Raw genomic sequence first — 26,820 nt, forward strand, 5'->3', positions numbered from 1 at the left:
AATTTGCCGGCGCTTATATAACCGCTGGCATGCTACTCTGTATAGGGATGGGGAATGTGATTAAAGGATTCCAGAAGAGAGTGGGAGAAAAAGAGGATAAAAATAAATATGGAATGTCCGAGTGGACATGACACTAATATTTACAGGTGACATGGCGGGTAAATTTAGGCTTTTGTATATAAGGTGTGCAATTTTTAAAGCTTTCCTATTAGACCAATTTCTGACAGGTATTTGAACAATAAATCCAAAACTCGTCGCTGTTTTGAAGGGCCGGGCATTGGACCTAAGATGCTCGGTAACGTTAACGGTTCGTGGCAAATCATATCCATTTGTTGCTCAAAAATTAGTCTCTCGTCGCGGTACGCGGGGCATTCTAATAATATGTACTCAATTGTCTCTAAGTTGCGACAGTTATTACAGTATGGGTTTGTGGTAAGCCCTATGCGGTACAGATAATTGTTCGTGTATGCCACGTTCAGTCGAAGACGATGGTACAATGTCTCTAAGTGTCGAGGAAGTGGTCGTGGGATTTTCGGTCTCATTTCTGGGTCAATGTAATGCAGGAAGTTATCTTGGTGAAGCGGCAGATTCCACATGCGGTCTTTTTCTTGATAGGCATATTTTTTTGCCATGTTTGAAGCGTCGGCTTTTGTAAAAAATTTCTTTTGAACTTGCGGTATTGGAGTCCATTTCTGGCAGCTTCATCCGCTCTTTCATTTCCCGAAATGCCGGCATGGCCAGGTATCCACTGTAACTTTATGCAATGCCCAGCAATCTTAGCCCTGTGGTGAAGATAAGCAATGTCAAATGCTGCAGGTTGATTATTGCATCACTTGTGCCTGTTCCACATACTTTGTAGGGCTGCTTTTGAATCTGTGAAAATCACCCATGTCTTTGGCGGCTGCTGTCGAAGTACATACACAAGGGCCTCCTTAATGCCATATAGCTCCGCTGAAGTAGATGATGTCGCTCGCTCAAGACGAAACGAGAATCGTTGCCCTGTAGAAGGAACAAAAAGTCCGCATGATGAACGATGTGGAGTTGTAGAGCCATCTGTGAAAATGTGCGTTGCGGCTGCGTATTCTTTGTGCATATAATTATATTCCAAGGCTACCTGATAAGTTAGAAGTAGAGGCGGACAAGTTATTCCAATGGCTTCAAGTTTAGCACAAAGAATTGTGTGATTAATTGTGTCGAAGGCCTTGGATAGGTCAACGAATATCGAGGCTGCAAATTTACCTTCATCAATTGCTTTTTAGAGATAATCAGTAAGAGATATAAGTGCCAGATTAGTTGAAAAGCTATAGAACGAAAGCCAAACTGAAAAGGGGAAAGAATACTAAATTTATCTCAATATTTTGTTAGACGCTTTTCGATAAGTTTTTCAATACCTTAATAAAAAAATGGAAGATCGCAAATGTGTCTATAATTCCATGTAAGCGTGCGATCACCTGCTTTTGCAAACGGAAATGACTCGACCGCGTTTGAGTTCACGTGGAAAAACACCGGTTTTAAACATCAGGTTAAAAATAGCTGAGAGGGCGTTAGCGATATATTGCGCGATCACTTTAATGTGGTAAGCGTTAATATTATCTAGACCAGCACTATAGTGGCTTTAAGGGTTCTAATTACTAAAAGTACTACATCAGGTGTTGTTGGAAAAAGGAAAAATGAATGAGGTAAGCGTTTAAACGACATGTTACAGCATGAAGCACAATCAGAAGTGTTATTGAAGAAAGCATCACAAAAGGCATTTGCAATATCAAGCGGGTTAATGTATTCCATGTCATTGTGAACGATTCTCGAAATGATGTTCTGAGAGTTATGGTTTAAAAATGTGTTAACTATTTCCCACTTTTTCCTAGTGTTATTACCACATTCTGTAATTTCTTGTTCGTTATAATTCCTCTTCGCACTTCTAAGCTGTGCAGAAAGTGAGTTGGCAAATTTTTTGTAACGGGCAAGTTGTTTATAGTTATGGTGAACTAGAATACTGTAGTTTGGTATTGAAAGGTTGCTTCCTTGTTTTTTTTATACAAATTTTCACAAGACCGCATTGCTTTCAGAAGGCTATCTGTAAGCCATAGATTTTGTAGCGGTGATACCTTTTTTCTGCATTTTATTTTATGAGAGTGGGCGTTGAAATGCGATGAAAGTGTGGTTAAAAACCGTGAAAAGATTTTTGAGGTTCATTAGATGATATAACTACCGACCAGTCAGTTTTAGTTACGCTAGCAAGGAACATCTCTTTGTCAAGTGCTTTGTTCGCTTCCCAAGTGCACCCCCTGCCCCCTCCCGCGCCCCAGGCACACAAGAAGTCGGCGCCGGCAAGCGACATCCCTTTGGGCGCCGACTAGGCGGCGGCATCTGAAGCCGACGTCCTTGGCCAACCAAAACTTTCGTGCTCGGCATTACGCAGCCCTACGCATCCGGGCCAGCATCTGTTAACGAGCCAGCGCCGATGGGGTCGGCAAGAGAGCCCTCTACGGTCCAAGCTCTTCATGGTCGGCCCTCGGCCAATTTTGCTTGGGAGCTTATTTAGAACAAAGCACCAGTGCAACTTTTACATCTGCAGCCGATTGCATTTGGAATTGTCATCATCATCATCAGCCTATTTTATGTCCACTGCACGACGAAGGCTTCTCCCTGCGATCTCAAATTACCCCTGTCCTGCACCAACCGATTCCAACTAGCGCCCGCGAATTTCCTAATTTCATCGCGCCACCTAGTCTTCGGCCCTCCTCGATTGCGCTTCCCTTCTCTTGGCTGGGCATCTGTAGGATGTTGATGGTCATAGGATCCCTTCGGTTGACGCTACGTTAACGCTACGTTAACCATACAAGATGATAAAAACCGGCGGGGCAGAAGAGCCCAACCATCAAGAATTGTCGCGGATAACACCTAAAAATATTCAGGCGCTGTTGACGCAAGACAAAGTGCCCGAGAAAGTGCTATCCGAAGTGCGACGTACAAAGAAGCATCAAGAACGAAGCCGGCAAACGCAAATGCCGCCAAAAAGGCGTCGGCGAAAACACAAAATACAGCCGATGTCGCGAAGCACTGATGCAAAATGTACGGCAAACAGCGTCAGCACAGTTGAATGACTCCAGTTAATTCATATACAGTAAATGTACAGAACGGCTTAGAACGGCACACAACCGAGACATTGCGTGCAGCAGTGACCGTTCTTTCAAACTTCCTTCGTATTTCTCTATATGTTTCCTTCCTCCTTGTGTTTCCAGCACGGAATGAGGTGCCTTACAAATTTATAGCCTGTCTACTTAACTAGCGCCGAAGCATAGAGTGATCGCAGTGCGGTTGCTAGCACTGTGACATCGCTGTGATGCTGCGACACCGACCTTTCGCTCCTGCTGCTGTCGGCGCCTGCTCACAGAGAAAGAAAATGCCTGCTGCGCGAGCATATAAGCAGTTTCCAGGCGTCGTGTGTGCGCCCCGTGGTTGAAGTTCCGGTGTGAAATGAATCAACATTGAAGCCAAATTATGTTGCTTCCTACGAGTTCGATTTGTCTGTGGCGTCTTTTGTTTGTGAACGCCGACGGTAATTAACCGCACTTTTAACACACCGTTTGGCATTTTATGCACTTTTAGACAAGAACATCTAAAGTTCTTGAGTTAGACCTTCTGAATGTCTACCAAAATAGACTCTACAGTGACACCAGTAGTGGGTTTTACCGCAGATAGAATATGTACTGGTATATTCCAGATGCTTAGGTTATGTTTAGAAGAAATTATACATTCACTCTTATTGTATATCAAGACGTCTATAGCCGTTTGTAGCTGTTTCAAGACGTTTTTGATAGGTTCTGTGTTTCGTGGGCAGCTGCGTCAGGTTTGAAAGCATATGGCAGTGTTGCACTGTCATCCCTTTTGAATTACAGTCCTTCTTTGAACCTGTGTATAGCAAACACGGAAATAACGAAGTAAAGCAGAAATGTTTATTGCCGGTATTGGCACTTACGGAATACGTATAGTAATTTTTATTATAACGAAGGGGGGGGGGGGCAAAATTACTTTGTTATATTCATCCCAGGAAGCACAAGTTGGCTACTAGCTAGCTTGATATAGCTTGATCAGGCCAGAAGAAGCTAGAGCTATGTCAATCTATAGTTTAGACATCTTCAAGATGGCTAGCACTTGCGTCTCCAATCCATACGTTTCTAGCCACTGTGAAGACCATTATTTTGAAAAAGTATCGAAATTTGAAGGCATTGTCACGGAGGATCCAGGGAAGCCTCAACGAATTGAGGGGGGGACGTGGAGGGAGGGGTGACACTGTCAATTTTGTGAGCGTGGAAGTTGCCTGCATGCTTCGGAAAAAGTGAGGGGATAGTAGCGTTGATAGGGGATAGTTACGTTGATACAGCATAGAACCCCTTGTACGGTAATCAGCACCACAAATGGAGCGCGCTGAAACTGATTCGTCGATTTCCTACGTACATTCTGAAGCGCGCACCTTCGCCGGTTCAAATTTGGCTCCACATTGATAACATGCTGCGACCATAGAGTTTCTCACTGTGGCTGCGACTTTCTGCCTGCAAATGGGTTGCCAGCGACACCCACCAGGGGCAGTGAGCCTGTTGAGTGATTGAAGTCAGGGAAGCTCGCAGTAAAATTGAGTATGAAGAACGACTGAGGAATATGGAAGAAAGTGAATAGGCTGGGAGAGTGTTGAGGTATCTGTACAGGAAAAACGTTGATTCACAGTAGAGGAAAATAACTAGGAAGCTTACCAGCAAGTATGCGGCATGTAGGGTGGGCAACACATCAACAAAGAACGTCAAGCGGAAAGTCAGAGAAGCTGAAATAATATCTCACGGGTGGTGGCAATAGAAAAAAAAAACTGCCATGAGTAACTGCTTAAGAGGAAAAAACGAAATCAGGAAAGAAACAATTTATGATAACTCAAAAGGAAGCTCATTACTTTTCGAAGCGAGATCGGGATACCTTAGAACATGCACCTATAAAGCGAGATAAAAGAAGGAAGAAGAAGCATGTGCTTGCTGCGGTAAAGCTAGGGAAACTATGGAGCATGTTTTATTAGAATGTGAAGACTCGATTTAGGCACCAATGGCCTCCTTGAAGCCCTTGGGTTCAGCGAGGGCAGTGAAAAAGTAAATATGTCAGCAATAGGGATTAGTAAGAGGCGATTGGAGGATTGGTGAAAGAAAAGTAGGGAAACGACAAAAAATGGAGACGTACAAAAGCAAAGTTCGCAATGGGGGATCAGTAAATTTGGTTTTAAACCGGAAATACCGGAACCGGATTTGGTGTGAGGGGAAAAGGCGGCGCACAACATAGAGTTACTGTACTGACTGGCGCACAACAAAGGCGGCGGTGGCGCGTGGATGGAGGGGTTTTAGGCACTACGGAGGAGGTTTCTTGGCGCGTGTATCCGTTTGTCCCCTAGACATACCGGAGTACGGTCGAGTTTGTTTACGCTTTTTTCGTCGCGACGATAGACTGGATTTTTCACAAGCACTGCTCCAGGAGGGCACATGTAGCCGGCAAACGGAGGCCTCAGGCGAACACCTGAGGTTATAGGCGGCGCAGGATCTCCAGGGCACCCAAGGTGTAGCCGTGTAGCGGTCGGGGGCATCAAAGCTGCAAGCAGGGCGGCCCGTGGGTTGGGGCCGCGGAGGCCGAAGCGTGCCAGGGGGTGTTCGCATAAAAGATTGTCTGCGCAGGCCTCGGCGAGCCCCAACCCACGAACCAGTCCGGGTGCTAGCTTTGGTGTCCTGGAGGCGCCGCCAATAATGCGAAATAATGACACGTTGTTACAATTAGTAAAAAAAAAAAAACGTTTGAATAAATATAATTACGTCCAGCTGCCAACTTGTGGCGCTAAGTTCAGCACTACCGCGGCTTCTGCAGCATCAGTCAGAACTTTGCGTCTGAAGGTACGTCGTAGACTTTCTCGTGCATGCGGCGCCGGTGCTGGGTCACCGGCGGCCTTTCAGCCACTGTGATGTTATTTACAAGGTACATACATCGCCGTAAGGAGTGAGAAAGCTACGATCCGCCACGACTGGCTTAGCCCGCTGGTTCACCTAGGCAGAATCATATTCAAGAAGCAAAAGCCCCCAAATTTGCTCTCTCGCGCCTGCGCACAAACGACTAGCAATCCCTCAAATGAACGTCTCGTGTTTGTGCCCACCAGTGCCCACCCCCCGTTCTTTTTCCTTTCCCCCCTTTTTTTATGTTTTCTGCCCCCCCCCCCCCCACCGCTAAGTGATTATGTCTTTTTTTCTTTGCTTGTTAGTTTTGTCTTTTTATATACTCTTATATTCAATCGGATTCTTCCAGATCCGAACTCTCGTTGACCACCCGATAGAAAGGGAAGACCGCAGAGATCATCATCATCATCATTGCTGTGGTTGTATGTCGCAAAAAGTTTCCTACAAGAAGGTATGTCGTACTATAGTTCTATAGTTTACATAGATGTTCTTCTGTGTGTGCTGGCTCCTTGGCTGGCTGTCACCACCAGTGGTAATCGCTATGTTACTCTATGTTACAGCTATCTAGCCGTTCAACTTCTCATAAGTTGATTCTTTATTCTGTGATTTTATGCCATAAGTATAGAGCTTGTGGCTGCGTGTGTGGCCAATGCGTGTGGCTGTGTGCGGCGTTTGTGTGTGTGAACAACTGAAGCGTTCGTGTTCTTAGTTTACTCGGTGAGGTGTTGTTTGTTACATGTAAATCATTTGCAGAAAGAGGTGGTAATATTGAGCGGGTTGCTTTGATCTCTAGTCGATATCACTTGTTTTACGTGTCCCACAACGTTTCAACCGTTCATATTAAGCATTGAAATCAAACGAAGAACGGTTCTCCAGGGGTCCCAAGAAGACTTGGCTCGTCCAAACTATCAAATTTGTCTTCATATTCTAGGTTAAAGCAAAGGGGAGGTCGAAATGGATTTCCAACATAGGCCCGGCGGCAAGACCGGCTCCGGAGGCGTCGCGTCATGGTCGGAGTCCAACAGAGACCGGAGGGAACGGTTGCGACAGCTTGCCCTGGAAACTATCGATCTTCAAAAGGACCCGTACTTCATGAAAAATCACCTGGGTAAATGCAGTTCTCTTACTCCCCGTGAGACGGAAATGGGTTATGTTTTAGCTAATGTTGCACAAATTGACCAGAGCATCTCTTGCTCTGAACATTAGAAGCTGATGATTCTTAACGTTTTCTCGTTGCAGGCTCTTACGAGTGCAAACTATGCTTGACACTGCACAATAACGAAGGCAGTTACTTGGCCCACACGCAAGGCAAAAAGCACCAGGCCAATCTTGCGCGCCGAGCAGCCAAGGAAGCCAAAGACTCTCCTATCCAGCCCGCACCGGCAAAGCCTCGTGTCGACATCAAGAAATTTGTGAAGATTGGACGACCAGGCTACAGGGTTACCAAGGTAAGATAATGCAAGTATGTGTTGCAGTCACAGTCTCATGGCATGACACGGTCACTTGAAACAGTTAAGCACCATATTTTGGTGAGTGCAAGCAGGATTTGGCTGATTTATTCTCTTTACTTGTTTGCTATGAATAAAACAATTGCAAAAGCGCGGGAATGGGCTTTCCAGGCAGGTAGTAATAACAGGCCACTTAGTGAGCTGAATTAACTTCGTTAAACACTGCCGTTGTTGGTAAGGTTTTTCGTTTCTGTCAATAAAACTAGAAAAGTACCAGCAGCAGCTCTACACTTGCATAAACGAGGTCAGGGAGTGCGATCTCTAACATTAGTGTGTTAACAAGCAAATGGTAAGAAGCTTCTTGATTGGTATATACGGGACCCTGTGCTTCCACTGCGCATGTTTGCTGAACATAGTCTTTAGTTGTGTACGATGTGAAAAGAATGTATTGTCAAGGTATGTAAAAGTTGTGCTGGCACTGTGGCCATTGCTGAGGGAAGGGTGTGAACACTTATCCCCATATTCTAGATGTTCCTCCACTCAACACTCCACCTCAAGGCAAGAAAGTACTGTAAAATGCTGCGGAATTGCCCACTCCACTTTCACTGAAGATAGGGTTAATCTAGATATGGGCATTTCTCCAGTCGAAGCACTAAAAACCAAGATAGTGGCCAACGAAAATCTTTGAGCCTGTGACATAGTTACTGGCACTAGCAAGACTAACAGGGAAAAAAATTGGGACAGGACAGAGCACTAGGTAGCACGTGCCTTTTCAAGAAAACATTTCTGTGACAAGACAATGAAACCCCCTCTTTATCAGACTCCAACAAAGACATGTTATTATCCTTTAAAAATTTAACGGACTGCTTAATTGCCTTACTAGTATTATTAGTGTGACCCCCGAAGGGAAGGCAGTCAGCGCCTTCTGAAACACATCTACTTTGTGCCTCAGGGTTAGAACAGCTGGCTATTTTTCTAACAAGACCTAAGAAAGAGACAGGCATTTTATTTGGTTTGTTACAAAATTTTTGACCATGTTATAGCACATCATGAACCTTGCTAGGCACATTGCAAACACCAAGGTACATCACCTTGGCAGACGTAGGGGCCGGATTCCCGCAGCAGGCTCATTTCCATGTGCACAACGACGGAAGGCAGTGAGCCCACAGGAATTCAGTCCATCTTGCTGCCTCACGAGTTTGAGCTCTGAAGACCAATTCCGAGTTATTGCATCCACAAGCTTGCGACGTGGTGAGGACTCGGTGGCAGAGGCGCAGATGGCAGATTGGTGCCAGCATTCAGAAAATTTTTTTTCCATTAGTCTTGCTAGCACTAGTAAATATGTCACAGCAAATACGTCAACACCAACTAGCCCAACTTTCTACATTGATTTCTTTGAAGCAGGGTTGGGGTACACTAGCCCCCTACTCATCGTCACTGAACCCAGCGAACGACTCTTCCGAGTCAGTGGGGAATAGGAGGTCAATGCACTCGTCGTTGACACTTGCGCGACTTGAACAGGCCACGGGCTTTCTGGTGCCTGCAAGTCAGTTATGCAAGCACCAGTCTTCGCTGCTGTCCAACGCGGCATTGATCCCACACCCCTTGAAGTATGGAGCAACCATCTCTTCAGACACAGCAGCTCAAGCCGCCAGCACAAACTTCAGCATGTCTTGGCGTGAAGGCTTCCGGAGGTTCCCTTTAGGAGTTTTCTCTGCTTTGCTCATGAACTCAGCCCATGACATGCGGAGGGAGTCCTTGAATGGCTTATTTCAGTAGACGTCCGCAGGCTGCAGGATTCCTGTACAGCCTCCTGGAATGTATACTATGTTAGTTCCGGCGGCTTCTGCTGCGTCAACAACAGCCTTCATTTTGTGGATGGGGGCATGCTTGAGGCCTTCAAGTTGCCAAGGTTCAGGTTTCCAGCTATTCTCAGTGTTTCCTCTGTTAGGAGCCAGTTACTGACAGTGCAGCCAGCATCTCGTTTCGTTTGAAGGTAATCAAAGAAGTCCAACTCTTTATGGAAGGCAAGCCCACCATCCGTGCGTTCGCACTTCGTCTTCTGCTTGCCGTAGTTGAGGTGCTTTAGGGCATCATACTTGTGGAGTCCCACTCACGGATTATATTTCTGTCTTAAAATGCTGAGAGATGCAATTCACATTCTTTCCCGATTCGCTGTGCCACTTGACGACTTCAGTCTTGGCGATGGTGTAGGAGTGCATCGTGTGGCTAGCGGATTGCATGAGAAGTGTGGGAACAGTGGCTGCACTGTACGCTTTATCAATATGTGTTGCACAAAAGCCCTGCGACCATTGGGTTTTCTTTCAAGGACTGTTAATTGTCACTCTGCATTATCTTCACTCCAATCAATTTTTTCCTTTCTACATCAAGGAAGCAAATATCCTTGTCATCGCCCTTAGCGGTCTCATAGCGACTGCAGCGGGGTGAATATTTCCGCTGATGCTGGCGCTCTGGAGGGGGTGGGCGCTTAACACAAAATTTTCAGCATTCTGAAGTTTTGGAAATGTGCACTGGGTGCTTATGCGAAACTGGGCACTTCTGCGGTAATTTACAGTACTTCCACTCAAGGTGATAGCGCTGCCTCTTCACGGAAATGATCACTGCACTTTTTTGACACTGCACAGCCATTCTTAAGCTTAGCAAACCTCTGTTGTAGGGCCAGCACTGTGTTCAGCTTTATGAAGCGGAGGAAGAGGTTAGAGTCAAAGATCGTTTGAAAGTATACAGGGGTCAGTTCCGATGCACTATTCATATCAGTAAGATTTCTCAGTCTTGCATGCATTGTAGCAGAGTTGTCAACAAGCATCGGTATGATTACCCATCGGAAAAGAATGTGCAACATCTGGCAAGTCATTTGCGATGATCTCTGTGTGAAAGGTTCTTTTTTTTTTTTTTTTTTTCACTTTGATACAGATTAAACAGAAAGCTAGGAATAGAGTTCATGTCACCTGTTGCTTTGTACTCTGACAGTAGTCAAGAAAACCTAGAACTCGGAGCCCTGGTTCTAGCGTGTAATGTCAAATTTTTGTATTGTTTGTACACTGCATACATATGTTAATTTAGCAGATTGGAACATGCTATGCTTTTAGTTTCTGTGGCAAAAAAGACAAACGGTTGGACATAGTACAACCACAAGTTTTACACCTGCGCTCTAAAAGTTGTTGCCCTTTTCATTCAATCAATCATCCTGTGCAGCAAAGGGATGGTGAAACTGGCCAGCAGTCTTTGCTGTTTCAAGTGGACTACCCCGAGGTCAATGACAATGTGGTGCCTCGACATCGGTTCATGTCGGCCTATGAACAGAAGGTGGAACCACCAGACAAGAAGTGGCAGTACCTCCTCTTTGCAGCTGAACCTTATGAAACCATTGCTTTTAAGGTGAATATATGCACTGACTGAAGTTGATTTAGCAACATAAATTTCTGGCCAAGTTGGTACATATTTATTTAGCTAAGTATTAATGACAAAGACAAAGCCCACTGACCATTAAACAGAAGACACATGGAATGCAACTGGGAAATAGAGAAGGTGTTTACTTTTTTGGGAAGATAAATACCCAGCTTTAGACAATTGTCAATGAACCCTGTAAAGTTAACAAAAAATATTACGTAAATAAAAGTTTTGTTTACTCAATAGCTATCTAACTCAGTAACTACGCACAGACTGATACCCATAGTATTTTGGAACACTAAGGAAGTGTGTGAAGCTACTTAAGCTATTTCTAAAATTTTGCTTCTATTAAATGTGGGTTTTGAGGAGGGAGAGTCAACATTAGTTATTTTGACTGTGTGGCATTAGAGTATACCATGTCTGATAGTTGTTACTGTTATTATACTCTCTCCTTTTCTGTATTGCTCAGTTTTGGTGTCAATGCACTGTCTGCCATACTCCTTTAAAGTTGAGTTCAGCACTAGCGCATTATTAGGTAGTGTTGCTCTGTGTTCAAATGGCACTGTGGAACAGTTGGAACATTGCACTTCATGTAATTAAATTTAGATTCCTCATTGTGCTGCATGGTGCCCCGAAATCATTAAGGAAACTTTACTACTTATGACCGTGCAAGTGAGGTAAAACAAATGTATAAAGCCAATCATAACCTGTGTCTTCATGAACTTTTATCATTGACCTATGTTCCATTTAAATGGAAATTTTCATATTGAGTATAAATATATTAAGGTGATGCTAAAGAAAAGCAGTAAGCAAGTTTTAAGAGTGGTATAGAGTAGTCCTGCAGAACTTTATTTGCATATCATTTGTGGAAAAAGTCCATTAGAAAATTTTGTGCCTATACTGAGCTTCAGATGTCACATATTTCATGGTATTTTCTTGTACTTACGGTAAGATGATATTGTGCAGAACAAAGTGCCAATAGCTTCCATGCTGAATCTGCTCACTCTTGAATGCACCATAATTTGTATGTCGAAAATTAGTTAGTACTGAGGAGATTCTACTAAAATCCGTGATATCAAGGGATGATGGCGAAGGATTCTGAAGGTGGTGGTGTTTATAGTTCTTGCATCCTTTCCGGCCTACTGAGCATCCATGTATGGCAGGCTGGTGAACTTGTTATTCCAAATATGTAATCTTCCAATCTAGTTTAGTTCTTTTCCATGTTTGAAACTGAGCAGAGTGGGTAGCTGCGCATTGGACACATGGATGCAGAGTCTCATGGCTTGCCAGAAGAATAAAACAAACTTTAATGAAAAGAATGGTCCGGCAGTTTTAGTTGTGGTGGCCTCACGTGCCGGCTTGAAGTCCTTGAACTCGGGTGGCATCTTCGGCTTGCCGGAAGAGTCAGAACTGGTCTTCCAGCTCTGAGCTTTTGAGGGTCACCTCCCGGCGGTGGCGACGCCGACTGAGAAGGTCCTCAGCAGCGAGCTCTAGGCTTCCTGTATTCTGGTAACGTCTGCCGTTATGGACGCATCGCGAACGGCGGCGGTTGCAGTACCATTGTTGCCGGCACATTTCCAGGGCGTGTGTCAAAGCATTACTCTGTGTTCGCACACTTTACACACATCATTTGGGTATAAGCCTGGGTAACAGTGGTGTAAGACAGCTGGGCTAGGGTAAGTGTGTGTTTGCAGTAAGTGTAAAGTTACAACTTCATTCCTGTTTAATTTATCGTGCACTGGCCCGCCAGATTTTTTTTTTCTCAGCTGATAGAATTTTGTAATGACATTATAGGTGCCAAGTAGAGAGGTGGACAAGTCTGAGGGCAAGTTCTGGACTCTCTGGAATCGAGACAGCAAGCAGTTTTTCCTGCAGTTCAGCTTCAAGTTGGAAGCCAAGCCAAAGCTTCCAGGCATTCTCGGCCACGGCATGCCAACCCTTGCGCCGCCACCGCCGCCGCCGCCACCTCCTTCAGGAGGCAGCAACAACTAGATAGGAAGCCATGGAATAAATGTGGCATTCTCATTCGTTCTGTGAAATGTCTTAGTGCTATGCCAAGTGTGCTGGTTCTTACTGTGTGTTGAAAGACTGCACAATTTTTACAACAGCTGCAACGCCTATTATTATCTGTTCTCAAGTGTATCAGTTATAGTAGATAGTTAATATAATAGTGTGCCCTAAAAGTAAGTGACCGACATGTGCGAGAGACTACCGGTGGTGGTCTGCAGGTGGCTAGATTAATATAACCGATTTTGCTAACAAGTGTGTAGTGCGATATGAAGCTGCTGCTTTCTGCATTCCGATGCTGACTAGGTCTTCTTGCAAGAAAATTGGGAAGCTACTGCTCTGGTGATTTTTGCAAACAACAAAGACAAATTCATATATGAAAAGGTGGTAAGACTGCTAACTACTTCTACTGCCATTTATTTTAGAGGATCTCTTTGGTTGTGTCATACTCAATCTAATCTCACTAATAGATCTCCTGTAATCACCTTGAAAAAAAATTACATTGTATTCTATAGCTACGGTACACTAAGTAGTCGTGATTTTATATGCGACCTGGCGACTCCATTTGTTGAACTGAAACTAGAAATATGTCCTGGGTGTATTTGCAGGTCTTTTCTTTCTTTTAAACATTTTCTTGGCCATAAGCATCCTATTATAATACAAAAATAATGATCAGCATCAGTAATAAATGTTAATTACACACAGGAATTCTTCAGTGGCTGCATGCATTCTGCAAACTGGCTATGTTGTTGGGCTGCTAAGCACGAGATCAAATCCCGGCCACGGCGGCCATATTTCGATGAGGGCAAAACACGAAAACACTCGTGTACTTAGATTTAGGTGCACGTTAAAGAAACCCAGTTGGTCCAAATTTCCGGAGTCCCCCACTACGGCATGCCTCATAATCAGATCGTGGTTTTGGCACGTAAAACCCCCTTCTTTTTTTTTATGCATTCTGCAAACATGAAAGAAGAGAAAGTGATAAGTTTCAGACATTATTGCATCTTTTTTCAAATAAGGAGACACCACGCAACAGGTTTCTTCTTTATGATAATTGTCCATTTATCTGATAACTCAATTATGAACTTTCTTTTGTTCCCACTTGTAAGTTTGATACTGTACTTTATTTCATTCCTGTAGTCTATATGTATGTGAGTGCATTTCTTACAGGCAGAGTGTTTTTATGGTGTCATTACTTGGCTCAAATTGCTGACCAGATGAATCGGCCAACATGCAAATGCCCCTCTCAAAGCAAGTAAAATACCTTATCTGAGCAGCCTGTATTGAACTGAGGTTTGTTAGCATGAAAAAATCATCTAATTTACGAGATGGCCAAGTTTCAAGTCTCGAAAGGTAAGATGCAAAACTTTGATTCTCTGCAGAAGCCACCAAACAAGAGAGCAGGTGATAGCAATCTTTACAAGTCAGACCTACAGCCTGTTCATCACAGCACTGCTGTGGTCACATACGTGTTTGCAACATGGTGTCCGTTAAAATAAGCAGACTGCACATCTAAATGAAATCTCTAGTCCAGGTCACATGTAACTACAACCCTGCAAAGGAGTCGCGAATGTGAGAATTGAACCCCAACAACCCCAAAAAGCTGCAACAAGTGATTGAAGGATATTAGATGCGACTTGGAAAAAGCAAATTGCGAATAAGCTTTACGCTCCGAAGCAGTCATCCTGATTAAAGTGTATAGCTCTGGATCAGCCAGCGACAAGTCATTGAAGAATATTACGTGCAACTCGGTAAAAGCTTTACACTACCAAGCACAAATGGTCATCCTGGTTAAAGTATACAACTCTTAATCACCCAGCACTGTATTCAAACAAACGCAAGAAATGAAACTGGAGTACGTCTATTGCCATTCTTGTTTGTCATGGCAAAGACAAAGTACTCGGTGTGTTGACCCTGAAAAGAATGCCAACAGTTGCAGCACACTCTGGCCGCTACACGTACCCTATGGAGAGAGCTGTACAAGTGCCAACGTAGCTTCAAGGGCTGCCTTGATGTGCCATGTGCACCTTCAACTGAACAGCATGACCAAGCAAGAAACCATAAGGTGAGCATAACCAGTGTTCATCAAATTGTTGCAATGCAGGCTTACCTTCATATAAAGATTGTACTCCAAAAGGCTTGCAACATCCTACACGCAACTGCTGTTATAGTATAATGATCTTTTTCCTTCATTTCTACATTTTTATCAGCCACAGTGCCGATTTCAGTGGCGTATAAAAGGTGAAAAAATTCTTGCAAAATGTCGGCACTGGTTCTGTCGCTGTGCTATTACTGGGGTTGTGGAAACTGCTCCACATAAATGAACAATCCTGTGCCCAGAACCAACATGACCGATGGCAGTGACCCAACGTTACGCTGACATCTTTCAAAGCAGAGTCGAAGCAACAGAAACGAATGTAGTTGCATCCACAAATAAACAATCATGGCTTTATTATGTACACATTTTTTTTCTCACCAGAATGCACCTGACTTTATATGTGTTTATATGTATAGTATGTACAAGAGGAAGCAGCTAGATGGTATATATACAAGCAGAAGTGATGAATGTGGTGATTGCGGGATGATAGAGCTAACTGCATTCCTCAGTCCACGAGACGAATATGGGCACCGGCTTCACAAAATGCACATCACTCTGCCAACAGCATTGATCTGATTCAGCATGGGTCGGCACCATTCTTCTGGTCCAGCTTATTCTTGTTGTTCTTGACCATGTAGATGAAAAATGTGATCGCTTCTTTCTCTGCAATCGGAATGGTCCTGAAGTGCCGTGCCAAAGTCTGCATGGAAAACAGGGACAAGCATTATGATGCTGCCTAATATACTAGTGCAGTAGTACAGTTGAACTTTATCATATCTTATTAGATGCCGACAGTACTGGAGGACAACATCTTATATCTACTTTGTTATGTCTAATAATTTGTTATATCCATGTTCCGCTGGAGACAAAAAATTTACGAAAACTAAGGACACTCAAACTATGCAGCCTGCAACTTATGTTCAAGTGCCCATGTGCACCTATCAGATGGAACACCTGCAAAAGTGATCTGGCAAACTAAACTGCACCTAGGCTGGACTAGTTGGTAATGTGTCATGAAGGTTAAGTGGAAGAGCAAATGGAACAGACATGGGATGTAAACAAGCAGACAACATGAGCAAGTGAAATTTATTAATGTACAAACTCCAAAAACATCTAGCCCCTCTGTTTACCTTAACGTCGCCTTTTCCCCCTGTTGTTGAGCTGGTTTCTGTTATTGCTTTACATATTCAGCATTACTTCCAACAGCAAACTTATATTTTTGAGTAGGCACTGGGACTGTTTCTATCTCAATTCACTTTTTACACAGTGATGAGATATAAAAGAAAGCTAGACTGGCAGCTCCTGGCTCTGCGTTCTGGCTGTGAGGATGATAGACTTGCATCACCATCATTGTGGACAAAGTTTTCTCTAATAATACATCCTCTATGCAAGCATAAAATAAAACGCCCTGAGTATAGAGCAAATACCAAACAGTAGATCATCAGAAAGAAAAGCTGCTCCTAATGCAAAAGCTGAAATGTGGCCTTGGGCATAAATGCCTGGTTAGATTTTTACATTTCAAAGCTGAATAGGTATGGTTGGGTTTCAATTAATTAGGAACTGAATACCGCCTGAAGCCAAAGCCTTGTGTTCCATTTAGCACAACTCCCTCGGGAATGCATTTCACTATCAACATATTATGAAACCACAAAAGCAAGGATAAATTACATGAAGTTATATGACCAGTATACTGTGCAAAATAATGTTTTAAAAAATTATGATTTTGAAAAATTATGAGCATTCTTTTTTCAGGAAGGACTTGGGAATTAGAGGGCAGCCATCACATAAGGTGGCTAAGTCTGAGATTGCATAAACAGGCTATGCATACAACTGCTTGACTTCAGGAGTGAAAAGGAAGCTGTCAGTTTATGCTCCATCACTAATGACAACAAGACTGCACCAGTGAAGAAGTAGCTACCTTTTCTCCTTCAAATACCACCAATGGCAATGCACACACACTGCTGATAAGATGGGTACCAAAGCAATAAGGTTAGCCAGCCACATTGTAAAATCATAGTGCTGTTTGCTATTAAGATGAATTGCATGAATGAAATGGGTTGCACGCATCAAGGAAGCTTCAAGGCATGACCTCCAATGCTGAACTTAAATCTGCTCTTCAATATTCAGCAACAGCAGCCATTACAGTTGCCAACAATTGATTAAAAGCAGCAAGATCCACCACAAACTGTATTTAATTATGTTGTACATTGGGTGTGGGCTGTCAAATGTGAAGTGTTACAACTTGAATGGAACTTGTACATCTTCCTACTTCTATGGAAGAAATTATCCGAAAATGGCCAGACAATTTCCAATCAAGGAAAAGATTCAGGGCATTGTGGACACATCAATGCACTTTTAATTGCTACAGCAATGCCAAATTGCCAACATTTTTTTATGCAAGGAACACTCACATCAGCCAGTTCTGCCTTGTTGAGTCCGGGCCGCATTGGGACTTTGTAATGACGCTTGTACCTTCGCAACGTATTCACCTGAAGCTGGAACAGGTCAACCTGTAATCATTAAGAAGGCAAAAAAGTTAGCAAAACAACCATGATTGTTTAAACATACTGTTAAAAATAAGGCTGGCAATTGACGAGCAAGCAGCCTAACTACTCAAGAAAGCAGCGAAACGTCTTAAATGAAGTGCAGCTGTATGTAACCTGACACACCTTAAAATCGCAGCACATGGTGAATACACTAGGCTTGTATGGACATTACTGCAGTCATGATACTGGTAGACCAAGAGTACAGTGAAGACAAGTGAGAATGCGTAAGCCTCTAATCTCGCTTGCCTAAGATGAGACAGCATCCCCTACAAGTAGCGGACAAGTATTAAGCCTGTACACGCAAGCTGCCGTAAACTACTACTAGCTCAGGTCGCAATGAAACATGCCCTTGGACAAAGCCATCCGGCAGTCTTAAAGATATTGTAATACTTAAAAGGTATGGACAAGAAGGATAGGACAGGACCAATTTCAAACTGATTTTAATGCCAGAAACCTACACAAATTAAACTCTGGGAGCATGTAGGTTTTTGCACACACCCACACACATACCCACAAAAGAAAAGCAGCAGTCATGTTAAGTACTTCTGTTCATTGCAATAGAGGAACATTGAGGGTAAGCTGACACTTTGCATTCCCTTTTTCTTGCACTCCCTTTTTCTATACGTAGAATGCCTCCATTAAATATAGGGCGAACTGGTCACAGCTTTTCCCAAGCCATTAAGTAAAAGAGAGCACAATGTCAGTGTTTCCTCTATATCCTTCTATTGCAATAAACATAAGTATTTAGATAGAGCTGTCTATGTAATACGGAGCTTACATGGTTGCTGTTTTTGTTTGTGTGTAAACATGCTTGCATCAAAAGTTTACTTCACTGTAGGTTTCTGGCATTAATATCACTTGGAAGTTGGCACCTGTGCTGTCCTTGTATTATTTACCACTATTAAGTTTAAATATTGAACCAACTAGCATGCACCAAATATTAGTCAGCAAAGTGGATCATTTCATGCTAAATATGTCTGCACACTGATCCAAGGGATACAGATACAACATAGTGTGACAAGGCTAATTTCTACAAGCTAAGTTTTATCTCCGTCCCAATGTAGCCCGAATGCTCTCAGAAGTAAACTTGCCTCAGGAATGTCCATTTCTTGCTCATTGGAACCATTGTCGTCTTCGCTGTCCTTACGCTTCCTCTTGGTGCGCACGCTTTGGATGACACCTTTGTGGTAGTCGCAGATGTAGATGTGCCGTGCCTGCACAAAAAGAAAATGAAAGCACGCATTTTTATGTGGCGAGACGTGGAAACGTGTCGACCGCGCGCTACACAACTAAAGCATGGACCCTCTCCAGCGGCCCATAGCCTCTCTACAAAGTGGTTATATGGACGCATTATCCGGGCGAACACTGGTCAACACGCTGCTTTCAATTTTTGCAGCGTCACTTACACTGGGATCAATGTTGAGCTTCAGCTTGCGCTGAGCTACGGTCTTCTGGATGCGTTTGCTGTAGCTGGCATTTCCGGCTGGCCGCGTGCACCGCTCCGAGTCGTCCAAGAGACAGCAGATCTGGTTGTGCCCGCTCTGCGTTTCTTCTTCTGTACTAAATCCGTTCATCAGGCCTCTCTAAAACATAAGAGGTCGCAGCACGTCAGGCTAACCGCGGCGCATAGGAGGCACACGCCAAGTGTATGCATCCTCGACAGACGAAAGAAAACCGCAGCACGGCACTCCCGATGAGCTTGCATCACCGGATTATGGGCGAAAGTAACAGGTCGGGTACGATCACAATAACCTCAAAGTGCACTCTCGAATGCAATGATAAAAAACAACGCTATAACGGGCGCGCGTTCTACGCTGTAACAACACTGACTAATGGGGTTTTCGTTAGGGGGAAGCAAAATAAAAATTTCGGCGCGTGGAAGGCAATCACCCAGACCGCCGCGATCCATATACAGCCGCTAGGCAAAAATTAATCCGCAGATGTAAAAGCGCAGCTCCGCACGAAAATTAATCGTACATTAAACCGGATGGTGAAGCTGCGCCGATGAATTTCATCACATTTTGTTGGGAATTGCGGCAGGCTAGAAACCTACAGGCGCACGTTCGCAGAACTTAGTTGGATGCCCGAATCGTCAGCTGCATGATCAGCTGTCCAAAGCAGGGAGGCCACATGTCATGCAAGCCACGAGACCCGGCATGAAAAATAGGTCGCCGCAGCAACCGGGGCGGTCGCGATGATGGGTGCCTACCAGGGAAGTGTCTGTCAGAGGGGTCTTTGAAGTGGAGACCTGCTGTTTGCGCAACAGTGGCAGGGCGGTCGAGAGTTTTGACACTGAGGCAGGGCGAAGCAAGAGCGACCTCGACTTTCCGCCGGCGCGGCCACGCATGCCAACCGCGGGCATACTACGATATGTCGGAGAGGGCACGACGCGCTCGCGGGAGGGCGACGTCGCTCAAAACGTAGGCCTAACCGGCTGCAACGCAAAGCGGTAAGACACGGCGGCAGCCGAGAGTCGATCGCGACTGCTGTAGGGAAAGGCAATGAGGGCTGCTCGAGCTCACGGATGCTAATTGGCGCCAAATCTCAGTAGACACGGCGCTGTGGCTGGCATGTGCTTCTGCAGGCTGATCGGCGCACGGCTGCACCGACGGATCGCGGAGCAGAACATCGTGATATTTACCTTGATGCCGGGACCGCAGATCTGTCGGTCTTGTCACAACAACGTAAGAGATGAATCGGGATGGTAGCCGAGCCGACGCAAGGATGCGGTTCACTTTGTGACGAAGCCAATGTAGCGACTGCTACAGTTTGTTTACACTCTGCGTAGCTGACAGCGCACAGAACCGGCGTATGTGCCTCCGAGCGCAACGCCAAAAAGCTTCGGCGATGGTGGCAAGGGAGTAGGGGAGGAAGATAGCACAGTGAAAGCTTCGGCGCAAGAGAGCGCACAGGAGAGCGAGAGCAAATCGCAAAAATACGCAAAACAAACGCACACAGAGTAGCAGAAAACCACTAGCGCGAACACGGTGAAAACCGTTCTAGACACCGATTGGATGAAACGGCGGCGCTGCGTTGACGTCATGAAATGCTCGTGGATCGGTGCCATCGCCATCACGCTGCCAAGCTCATGCACCAAAAAAGGCAGAGCAACATGTTGCGGCTGCTTTGTCGTTTTACTTTCGTTCTTCGTTTGGTGTACAATTCATCGTCAGTCGTCTTTTTAGCTGCAGAAACGCGCTACATTCATTCTCGAAACGTCTCAAAATAATTGTTGGCCTAAATGTTTCGCATATAAACCGCACAGGCCTGAAGCCATATTTTTGTTACCTTAAATCACTGTTTTTCAGCTTCAGGTTATGTAGAGTATTGCAGATACCTACTTTTGCCACTGTGTCTTCCTGTAGATCAAGCATACACTACATACAGCTCTTGGCGATGCACATTTTCTCTACGAGGCGACGTCGTCTGCTAGCTGCCGGCCGCTGCCACCACTGTCGCTATTCGCGCCAACGTCGCTCACGCGCGATTCCCGCGCTAGCTCCTTGCTCGCACACAATTGGCCAAAAGCAATGCCCACGTGATAAAAACTCGCGCTTCTATAGGATGAGGTTTTGCGCTCAATCCAAATCCCACCAATCACAACTTTTCCTATGCTTTCCTGTGGCGAGAATTCAACGGCGTAGCGTTTCTGCTCCGTGGGCTGCTCGGTACTGAGGAAGCCATCGCTGCGGTGAGTGTCGACTTGTTTATTGCAAATCTTCCCAACGAAATACCTTGGAGCCTCCATCTTGTGCGCAGTAAGTGTGTTCTAAAACACTGCAGATGAATGAGATTTTTTTTCATCGTGACATTTTTCTGCAAGACCAAGTTATTCGCGAGTTCGTAAACTGAGCATTACATGTAACTCTATGGGGCCGTAGGAACCCTTGGGTAGACGAGGCCTCACAAAGGAAGCCTATGGACGCCATAGTGTTTCTATGGTGGCATGCGGGCTGCGATCGCTTCTGTTCGAAAAATTCTTCTGCTGTAGTCGCTTTATCTTATGCTATTCTGAGGCTTCTGCTGTGGAGCAGAGGGTTCAAACTTTATTTCGCGTTGTTTTCCGGTGCGAATTTAAGCGTTCTTTATAGCCAGAAAAATGACTGAAATGGGCCGTTTTTCCAGCCTTTGTTGCAAGGCGCTCCCATGCTTTTGCTATGCACGTAGAGCGGCCGCTCATAGGGAACCTAAAGCTTCCTATATACTCTATGGGACGCTCGCTCCATAGGAAAAGCCGGCTGTGCCCGAGCTCACTTTTGAGTTCGCTAGTAAGTTTGCCGCGAAGAACCCCGGCTTGCAAGTGTTAGCTGAGGAAGCCATGATAACGTTCAAGGGCATATTTCGACGGGGCTTTCATTGATGAAGACGGGGATTTCTTCCTCGCTCATAGCTATTTACAGTGCTTGCGACTCCCGCGTTGGCTTCCATTACGCGCCTGGCTTGCGGGCCCCAGGTAGAAACGCGTCGTGGTGGCGTCTGTCCTGTTATAACGTGCACAGGCAGCTTTAACGGTTCGGAATTCGAATCCATTACGTTTGAAGTCCTCTCGCGTCGCTCTTGTTTTCTTTTTTTCTTCCTAGGCAGGTTCTTGAACTCTAGTTGCGTGGCGTTTCGAGAGCATGTTGATCTGTAGTCTGCTAGCCGGTTGTGTCGCCCGCTTATGAGCAATTAGCGCGCTGCATTTTTTTGCACTGCGTTTAGAGGCTATATTAATTTGTGCTTTTGTATATACTTCTCAAATTTGAAATCGGAACGTTTTTCACGGCTAGTTGCGTGGCGTTCGCCGGCACTTTTCCGAGAAGTCTTGTACGTAGCATCTGCGATAAATTACATTTGGCGCGCATATTTTTAGTTTTCTCGATTTTGGGGAGTTCGCAGAATATTAGGGCTGGGCGTTTTTTGTTCTGCTTAGTAGTTTAGGTGATTTGCCCCGAGTCACGAGAGAGGGTGGCCGTAGCAATTCGAAGCAGACGATTTCCCGGCAGATGCGTTGCGCGCCTTTTTTTTTTTTTTTTCCTCCTCACTTTTTAGTAGCTGTTGCGGTTTCAGTGGCGCTCGCCTGTTGGCGTCATATTTTTCGATAACGACCCGGCAGTTTCTTGGCGCCTATTTCGGAAGTGTTTGGGTCACGACGGTGCTACAATACCCTGCTGAGTAAACCTGTATATACGCGCCCACAACTGCTTGGACCTCGACTAAACTTTTTCTCCCCGTTGTCTCTCATTCTGTCGCAGATTCTCGTGACATTCGGCTGACAAGTTATCAACATGGGCAAAGGAGACAAGCCTCGCGGCCGGATGTCTGCGTACGCCTTCTTCGTGCAGACCTGCCGGGAGGAGCACAAGAAGAAGCACCCGAACGAGAACGTGGTGTTCGCCGAGTTCTCGAAGAAATGCGCCGAGCGCTGGAAGACCATGAGCGAGAGCGAAAAGAAACGCTTCCATCAGATGGCCGACAAGGACAAGAAGCGCTTCGACACCGAGATGGCCGACTACAAGCCGCCCAAGGGCGACAAGTCCAAGAAGCGCAAGCGCGCAAAGGACCCCAATGCACCCAAGCGCCCCTTGTAAGAATCCCCACCAGATTGTAAATTTTCAGTGGTAAACAACCCTGTTCAGCATGCCTTCAGTTGACCGGACAGTTAGAGCTCACTGTTGATTAGACGCAGGTAGTGCAGTTTAAATTCTTGGAATATTGATGTCTCGGTAGAATGCTGTGTATTGAGCGACTCTACTGGACAAGGCAAAGTTGGTGCTTACTGCTGGCTTTTGTCCTTTCCTGGCTGGAACAAGACAAACTGAATTTTGGTGTTTCATTGCAGGTCTGCTTTCTTCTGGTTCTGCAATGACGAGAGACCCAACGTGCGCCAGGAGAGCCCAGATGCCTCTGTCGGTGAGGTGGCAAAAGAGCTGGGTCGGCGATGGAATGAGGTTGGCGACGACGTCAAGTCAAAGTACGAGGGCCTGGCTGCCAAGGACAAGGCGCGTTACGAGAAGGCAAGTTTCAAATAATTCTGTAGCTGCCTCATACTTTGTCGGTGTTGCATATCAGTATGCACTGTTGTACATTGAAATGATTTTGAGCATGTTCTGTCACTTGCTTTATAGGAACTGAAGGCCTACAAGGGAAAGAAGCCCAAGGCTGCATCTCCACCAAAGGAGAAGGCCAAAAAGAAGGAAGAGGATGATGACGAAGATGATGACGATGAAGAAGATGAGGTTGAGGATGCTGAAGATGATGATGACGACGACGAGGATTGAGAAGCATCACTCTTACGCATACACTTCATTTTCTTTCCCCCGTCCTCCTGTTCGTTTTATTTCTTTTCCAGACTTCTGGCCTTGTGGCTATGCCACTTGTGTTCATAGTTGCCGTTTACTTTTATTTTTGGTTAACTCTTCAGTTTTCTTTCCTTTTTTTTTTATTTGCAGGGTCCCAGTTATGCATTATTCTAAAACAGATAAAAAGCTCTGATGGGGCCCCAAAACGGGTGTTATAATCTTTCTCCCCTGTTTGATGCAGGCAAAGCGGCTGCCTCCCCCCCTTTTTTTCCCCACTTACTTTTCTCCTCCCGTCTTTTGTACATGTGTGCATGTGGAGTAACAAGCAAGATACTGTTTTAACTTAATTACTGTAAAAATTAACTAAAACGCTTCATCATTGGCGTACGCACTGTGAGCATACCACATCGTTGCCCATTTTGAAGATCACCTAGCTGCACCTCAAACTCGGGGTTTTGTCATATGTTTTTGCACTGATGTGTGATGTAAGACTGTATATACTTTTTTTTTCCCCGAGGCTTTGCTGGCCCACATGGGTTTTAATTTCCGGTGCCACATGTACTGTCTCGGGCTTTCAGTTGTGTTCTGTTATCATACCTCATTGCTAATTCACCTCTTTTGCTCATTCGTCATTGCTATTCGACAAGACTCATTTTAGTGGCATAACTATTTTTTGTATCGATGGCTTTCAATAAAGACATTTAGTATGTCGCAAGTCTGTTAGAGGAAGTTTGTGGACTTTGCTATTCTACCAGGTGCATTCAGAACTGTCCCACTCCATCCATTTTAAGGTATGTGCACAAAGTGCGGCTAAAACTGCACTTAAACTTGAAAATGTTGCAAAGCTTCAGTGCATGGTTGGAGGAAATACGGAGTAACACATTTGAATGTCAGGTAATTTAGTGTCTCCTTAGCGTATAGCATATACTAGAGGACTTTTGGTGGAAGGATTGAGCAGTGGTAATCCCAGGGGGTATTACACTCGAGCAGCCGAACAGCAGCGTTGGCGTCGTTTGCCCGTTTTTTCTACATGCAAACAAATGCAGTGGAGGTACTTCACCATTTATTGTGTAAAATCCTGCATAGCTTTGCCTTGTGCTGCGGCTCTGTTGTCTATAGGGCTATCTTTTTTACCTACACTGGCTACATGAGTGTAGGCACTTTTTTTTTTTTACTGTTGCAGAAACGTAGCTCCGCCCACCTACATGGTCATTTTTATAGCAATAGTGTGGCATACACGCCCCCCACACCGCGGCATCCGTGGGTAGGTAGCAGACGACACACATGCTGGCGCTGCAAACGCGTGGCGCCATTTGGCAGCATTGGTATGACGACGCGAACACTCGCGGAGAACTTTTTTTGGCTATGAAGCGAAGGCTATGGAAACTGAGCGCGCCTCTTTCACCGCTGCCGGCAGTAGGCCCGCAGTTTTGCTCTCGTTTTCTTACATGGGAAGTAGAAAAATACTTTTTTGTTTTTTACAGCACCTAATTTGAGATGATACGTAACATTCACCAGTCAGCTATTGGTATTTTATTGTATTTTTAGTTTGCTCTTTCAAGTTTTCGCACACCCGAGGCTGTCGCACGTTTTGCACATTCATCAAACACATGTGTAAGGGCTATAGGAAAGCGTATCTACGTTTTCTTGTGCGCCGACGACCTTCCCGTCGTGCATCTAAGCTGCCATCTCGTTTGGATATGAAAGCATAGATGAAAGTAGCTTGCATCTTTTTGACTTCGATGCAGTCTTCGCGAAGCTGTCTACTTTGATGTCTTCGTGAGAATTGGAACGAGACTTAAGATATGGTCCCTGAGAAACTCGATGGTCTTAAGAATATTCTAGGGACCATACTTACGATGGCCGCTGTCCGCTTAACCGTCTACTTTGCCGCCTACGGCAACTATTGGAACACAGCCTAGAATGAGCTCGAGTGGACTGGACGGCGTTTTTCCCATAGAGCCGAGCGGTCGAACCAACTGTAGCGCTCCAAGTCACCGGCATAGACACCTGAACCACACTTCCGATTTCGGTTTGGGGCGCGCGTGTTTTGAACGCTAGCTGGGACGCGTTACGCTGGCTGCGCTGATCGACGTGACATTTGCATTTCTTTTTCTTCTGCAGCTCAACCGCGCGCGATCTTCGTGCTGAATCGGTTTAGTAGTAAATAAAAATGATTGCAAACGATCTTTACTGGCCTCCCTCGAATCTGTGCCACGCGCAATTCCAAAAAGTAGACGCCTTGTGAAATGAGGAAATGTTTATTTTGCTCCATATAAATTCTCGTTCCGGGCTTTTTGTGCATTCATCCAACGTTGTGGCACCAGGTAAGCAGCAGCGGGTGGATGGATGTTACGAGCGTCCCCTTTGGAACGGGGCGGTGGGTAGCGCCACCAAGCTCTTGCTATTATACTGTCTAATGTCTTACCAAGGTTAAACAAGAAAAAAAAAATAAAGAAAAAACACCATGATCTCCCACAACCAAATTTTCTGATCCCCTATTGCGAAGTTTGCTTTTGTACGTCTCCGTTTTTTGTCGTTTCCTTACTTTTCTTCCTCCAGTCGCCTCTTACTAATCCCTATTGCGGACATGTTTACTTTTCCACTGCTCGCTGAACCCAAGGGTTCCAAGGAGGCCAGTGGTGCCTAAATCGACCGCTGGGCAGACGTCTTTACATTCTAATAAAACATGCTCCATAGTTGTTGTTGTTGTTGTCCTGAGTGGCCGTGGCACACATCCACAGTGGGAGATTGGCCATGAATCGGGTGGTTAAATTAGGTGCATAAAAAATAATAATATCAAGGGAGTTAACAATTTGAACATTGCAGTTTAAAAGTAAACGTTTTGCGTTTGGAGAAAAAAATCTGAAGAAAATCGGGTATAAAAAAGAGGGAAAGAATAATAAAAAATTAATAATAGATAAGAAATAAAAGAGAGCAATGGTGGGGAGGGAGAACGATCAGTCTTGGAAAACGATTAGTTTCAATTAGGTAATTTTGGATTGCCAAGCAAACATTCCTGTGAATGAACCCAATAATGGAGGCTCCAAAAGA

General features: G+C 44.9%; 3 protein-coding genes and 1 long non-coding RNA gene across 9 annotated transcripts; 3 read left to right on the forward strand and 1 right to left on the reverse strand.

Annotated features, from left to right (window-relative positions):
• The first annotated feature begins 6,430 nt into the window (after window positions 1-6,430).
• Sf3a2 (splicing factor 3a subunit 2) lies at window positions 6,431-12,866 on the forward strand. Of its 2 annotated transcripts, none has more exons than XM_050183919.2 (5): window positions 6,431-6,507; window positions 6,907-7,083; window positions 7,215-7,423; window positions 10,640-10,822; window positions 12,629-12,866. In XM_050183919.2, exons 2-5 carry the CDS (start codon window positions 6,930-6,932, stop codon window positions 12,824-12,826), a joined length of 744 nt encoding a protein of 247 aa, XP_050039876.1. In that variant the 5' UTR covers window positions 6,431-6,507; window positions 6,907-6,929; the 3' UTR covers window positions 12,827-12,866. The 2 variants fall into 2 exon arrangements, with proteins under 2 accessions (XP_050039876.1, XP_050039877.1); XM_050183920.3 differs by lacking the exon at window positions 6,431-6,507 and adding an exon at window positions 6,538-6,692.
• A 929-nt stretch (window positions 12,867-13,795) lies between these two features.
• On the forward strand, window positions 13,796-15,300 carry LOC129386163 (uncharacterized). Its single transcript, XR_008613623.1, has 2 exons — window positions 13,796-14,906; window positions 15,070-15,300. It is a non-coding gene; the product is annotated as an uncharacterized lncRNA (long non-coding RNA).
• Sap30 (SIN3-associated polypeptide 30) lies at window positions 15,263-20,874 on the reverse strand. 4 transcript variants are annotated; one of them, XM_055073582.1, is made up of 5 exons: window positions 20,827-20,874; window positions 18,892-19,068; window positions 18,577-18,699; window positions 17,351-17,449; window positions 15,263-15,639 (listed from the first exon to the last, which is right to left on the reverse strand). In XM_055073582.1, exons 1-5 carry the CDS (start codon window positions 20,857-20,859, stop codon window positions 15,517-15,519), a joined length of 555 nt encoding a protein of 184 aa, XP_054929557.1. In that variant the 5' UTR covers window positions 20,860-20,874; the 3' UTR covers window positions 15,263-15,516. The 4 variants fall into 4 exon arrangements, with proteins under 4 accessions (XP_054929557.1, XP_054929558.1, XP_054929559.1 ...); XM_055073583.2 differs by lacking the exon at window positions 20,827-20,874 and adding an exon at window positions 20,127-20,459; XM_055073584.2 differs by lacking the exon at window positions 20,827-20,874 and adding an exon at window positions 20,008-20,067.
• Window positions 20,875-21,073: 199 nt separating this feature from the next.
• Dsp1 (Dorsal switch protein 1) lies at window positions 21,074-24,481 on the forward strand. 2 transcript variants are annotated; one of them, XM_050183924.3, is made up of 4 exons: window positions 21,074-21,176; window positions 22,720-23,051; window positions 23,307-23,481; window positions 23,593-24,481. In XM_050183924.3, the coding sequence occupies exons 2-4, from the start codon at window positions 22,753-22,755 to the stop codon at window positions 23,743-23,745; spliced, it is 627 nt and encodes a 208-aa protein (XP_050039881.1). In that variant the 5' UTR covers window positions 21,074-21,176; window positions 22,720-22,752; the 3' UTR covers window positions 23,746-24,481. The 2 variants fall into 2 exon arrangements, with proteins under 2 accessions (XP_050039881.1, XP_050039880.1); XM_050183923.3 differs by having other exon boundaries at window positions 21,139-21,243.
• Window positions 24,482-26,820: the final 2,339 nt, after the last annotated feature.

This window comes from Dermacentor andersoni, chromosome 4, assembly GCF_023375885.2.
Source record: "Dermacentor andersoni chromosome 4, qqDerAnde1_hic_scaffold, whole genome shotgun sequence".
Lineage (NCBI taxonomy): Eukaryota > Metazoa > Arthropoda > Arachnida > Ixodida > Ixodidae > Dermacentor > Dermacentor andersoni.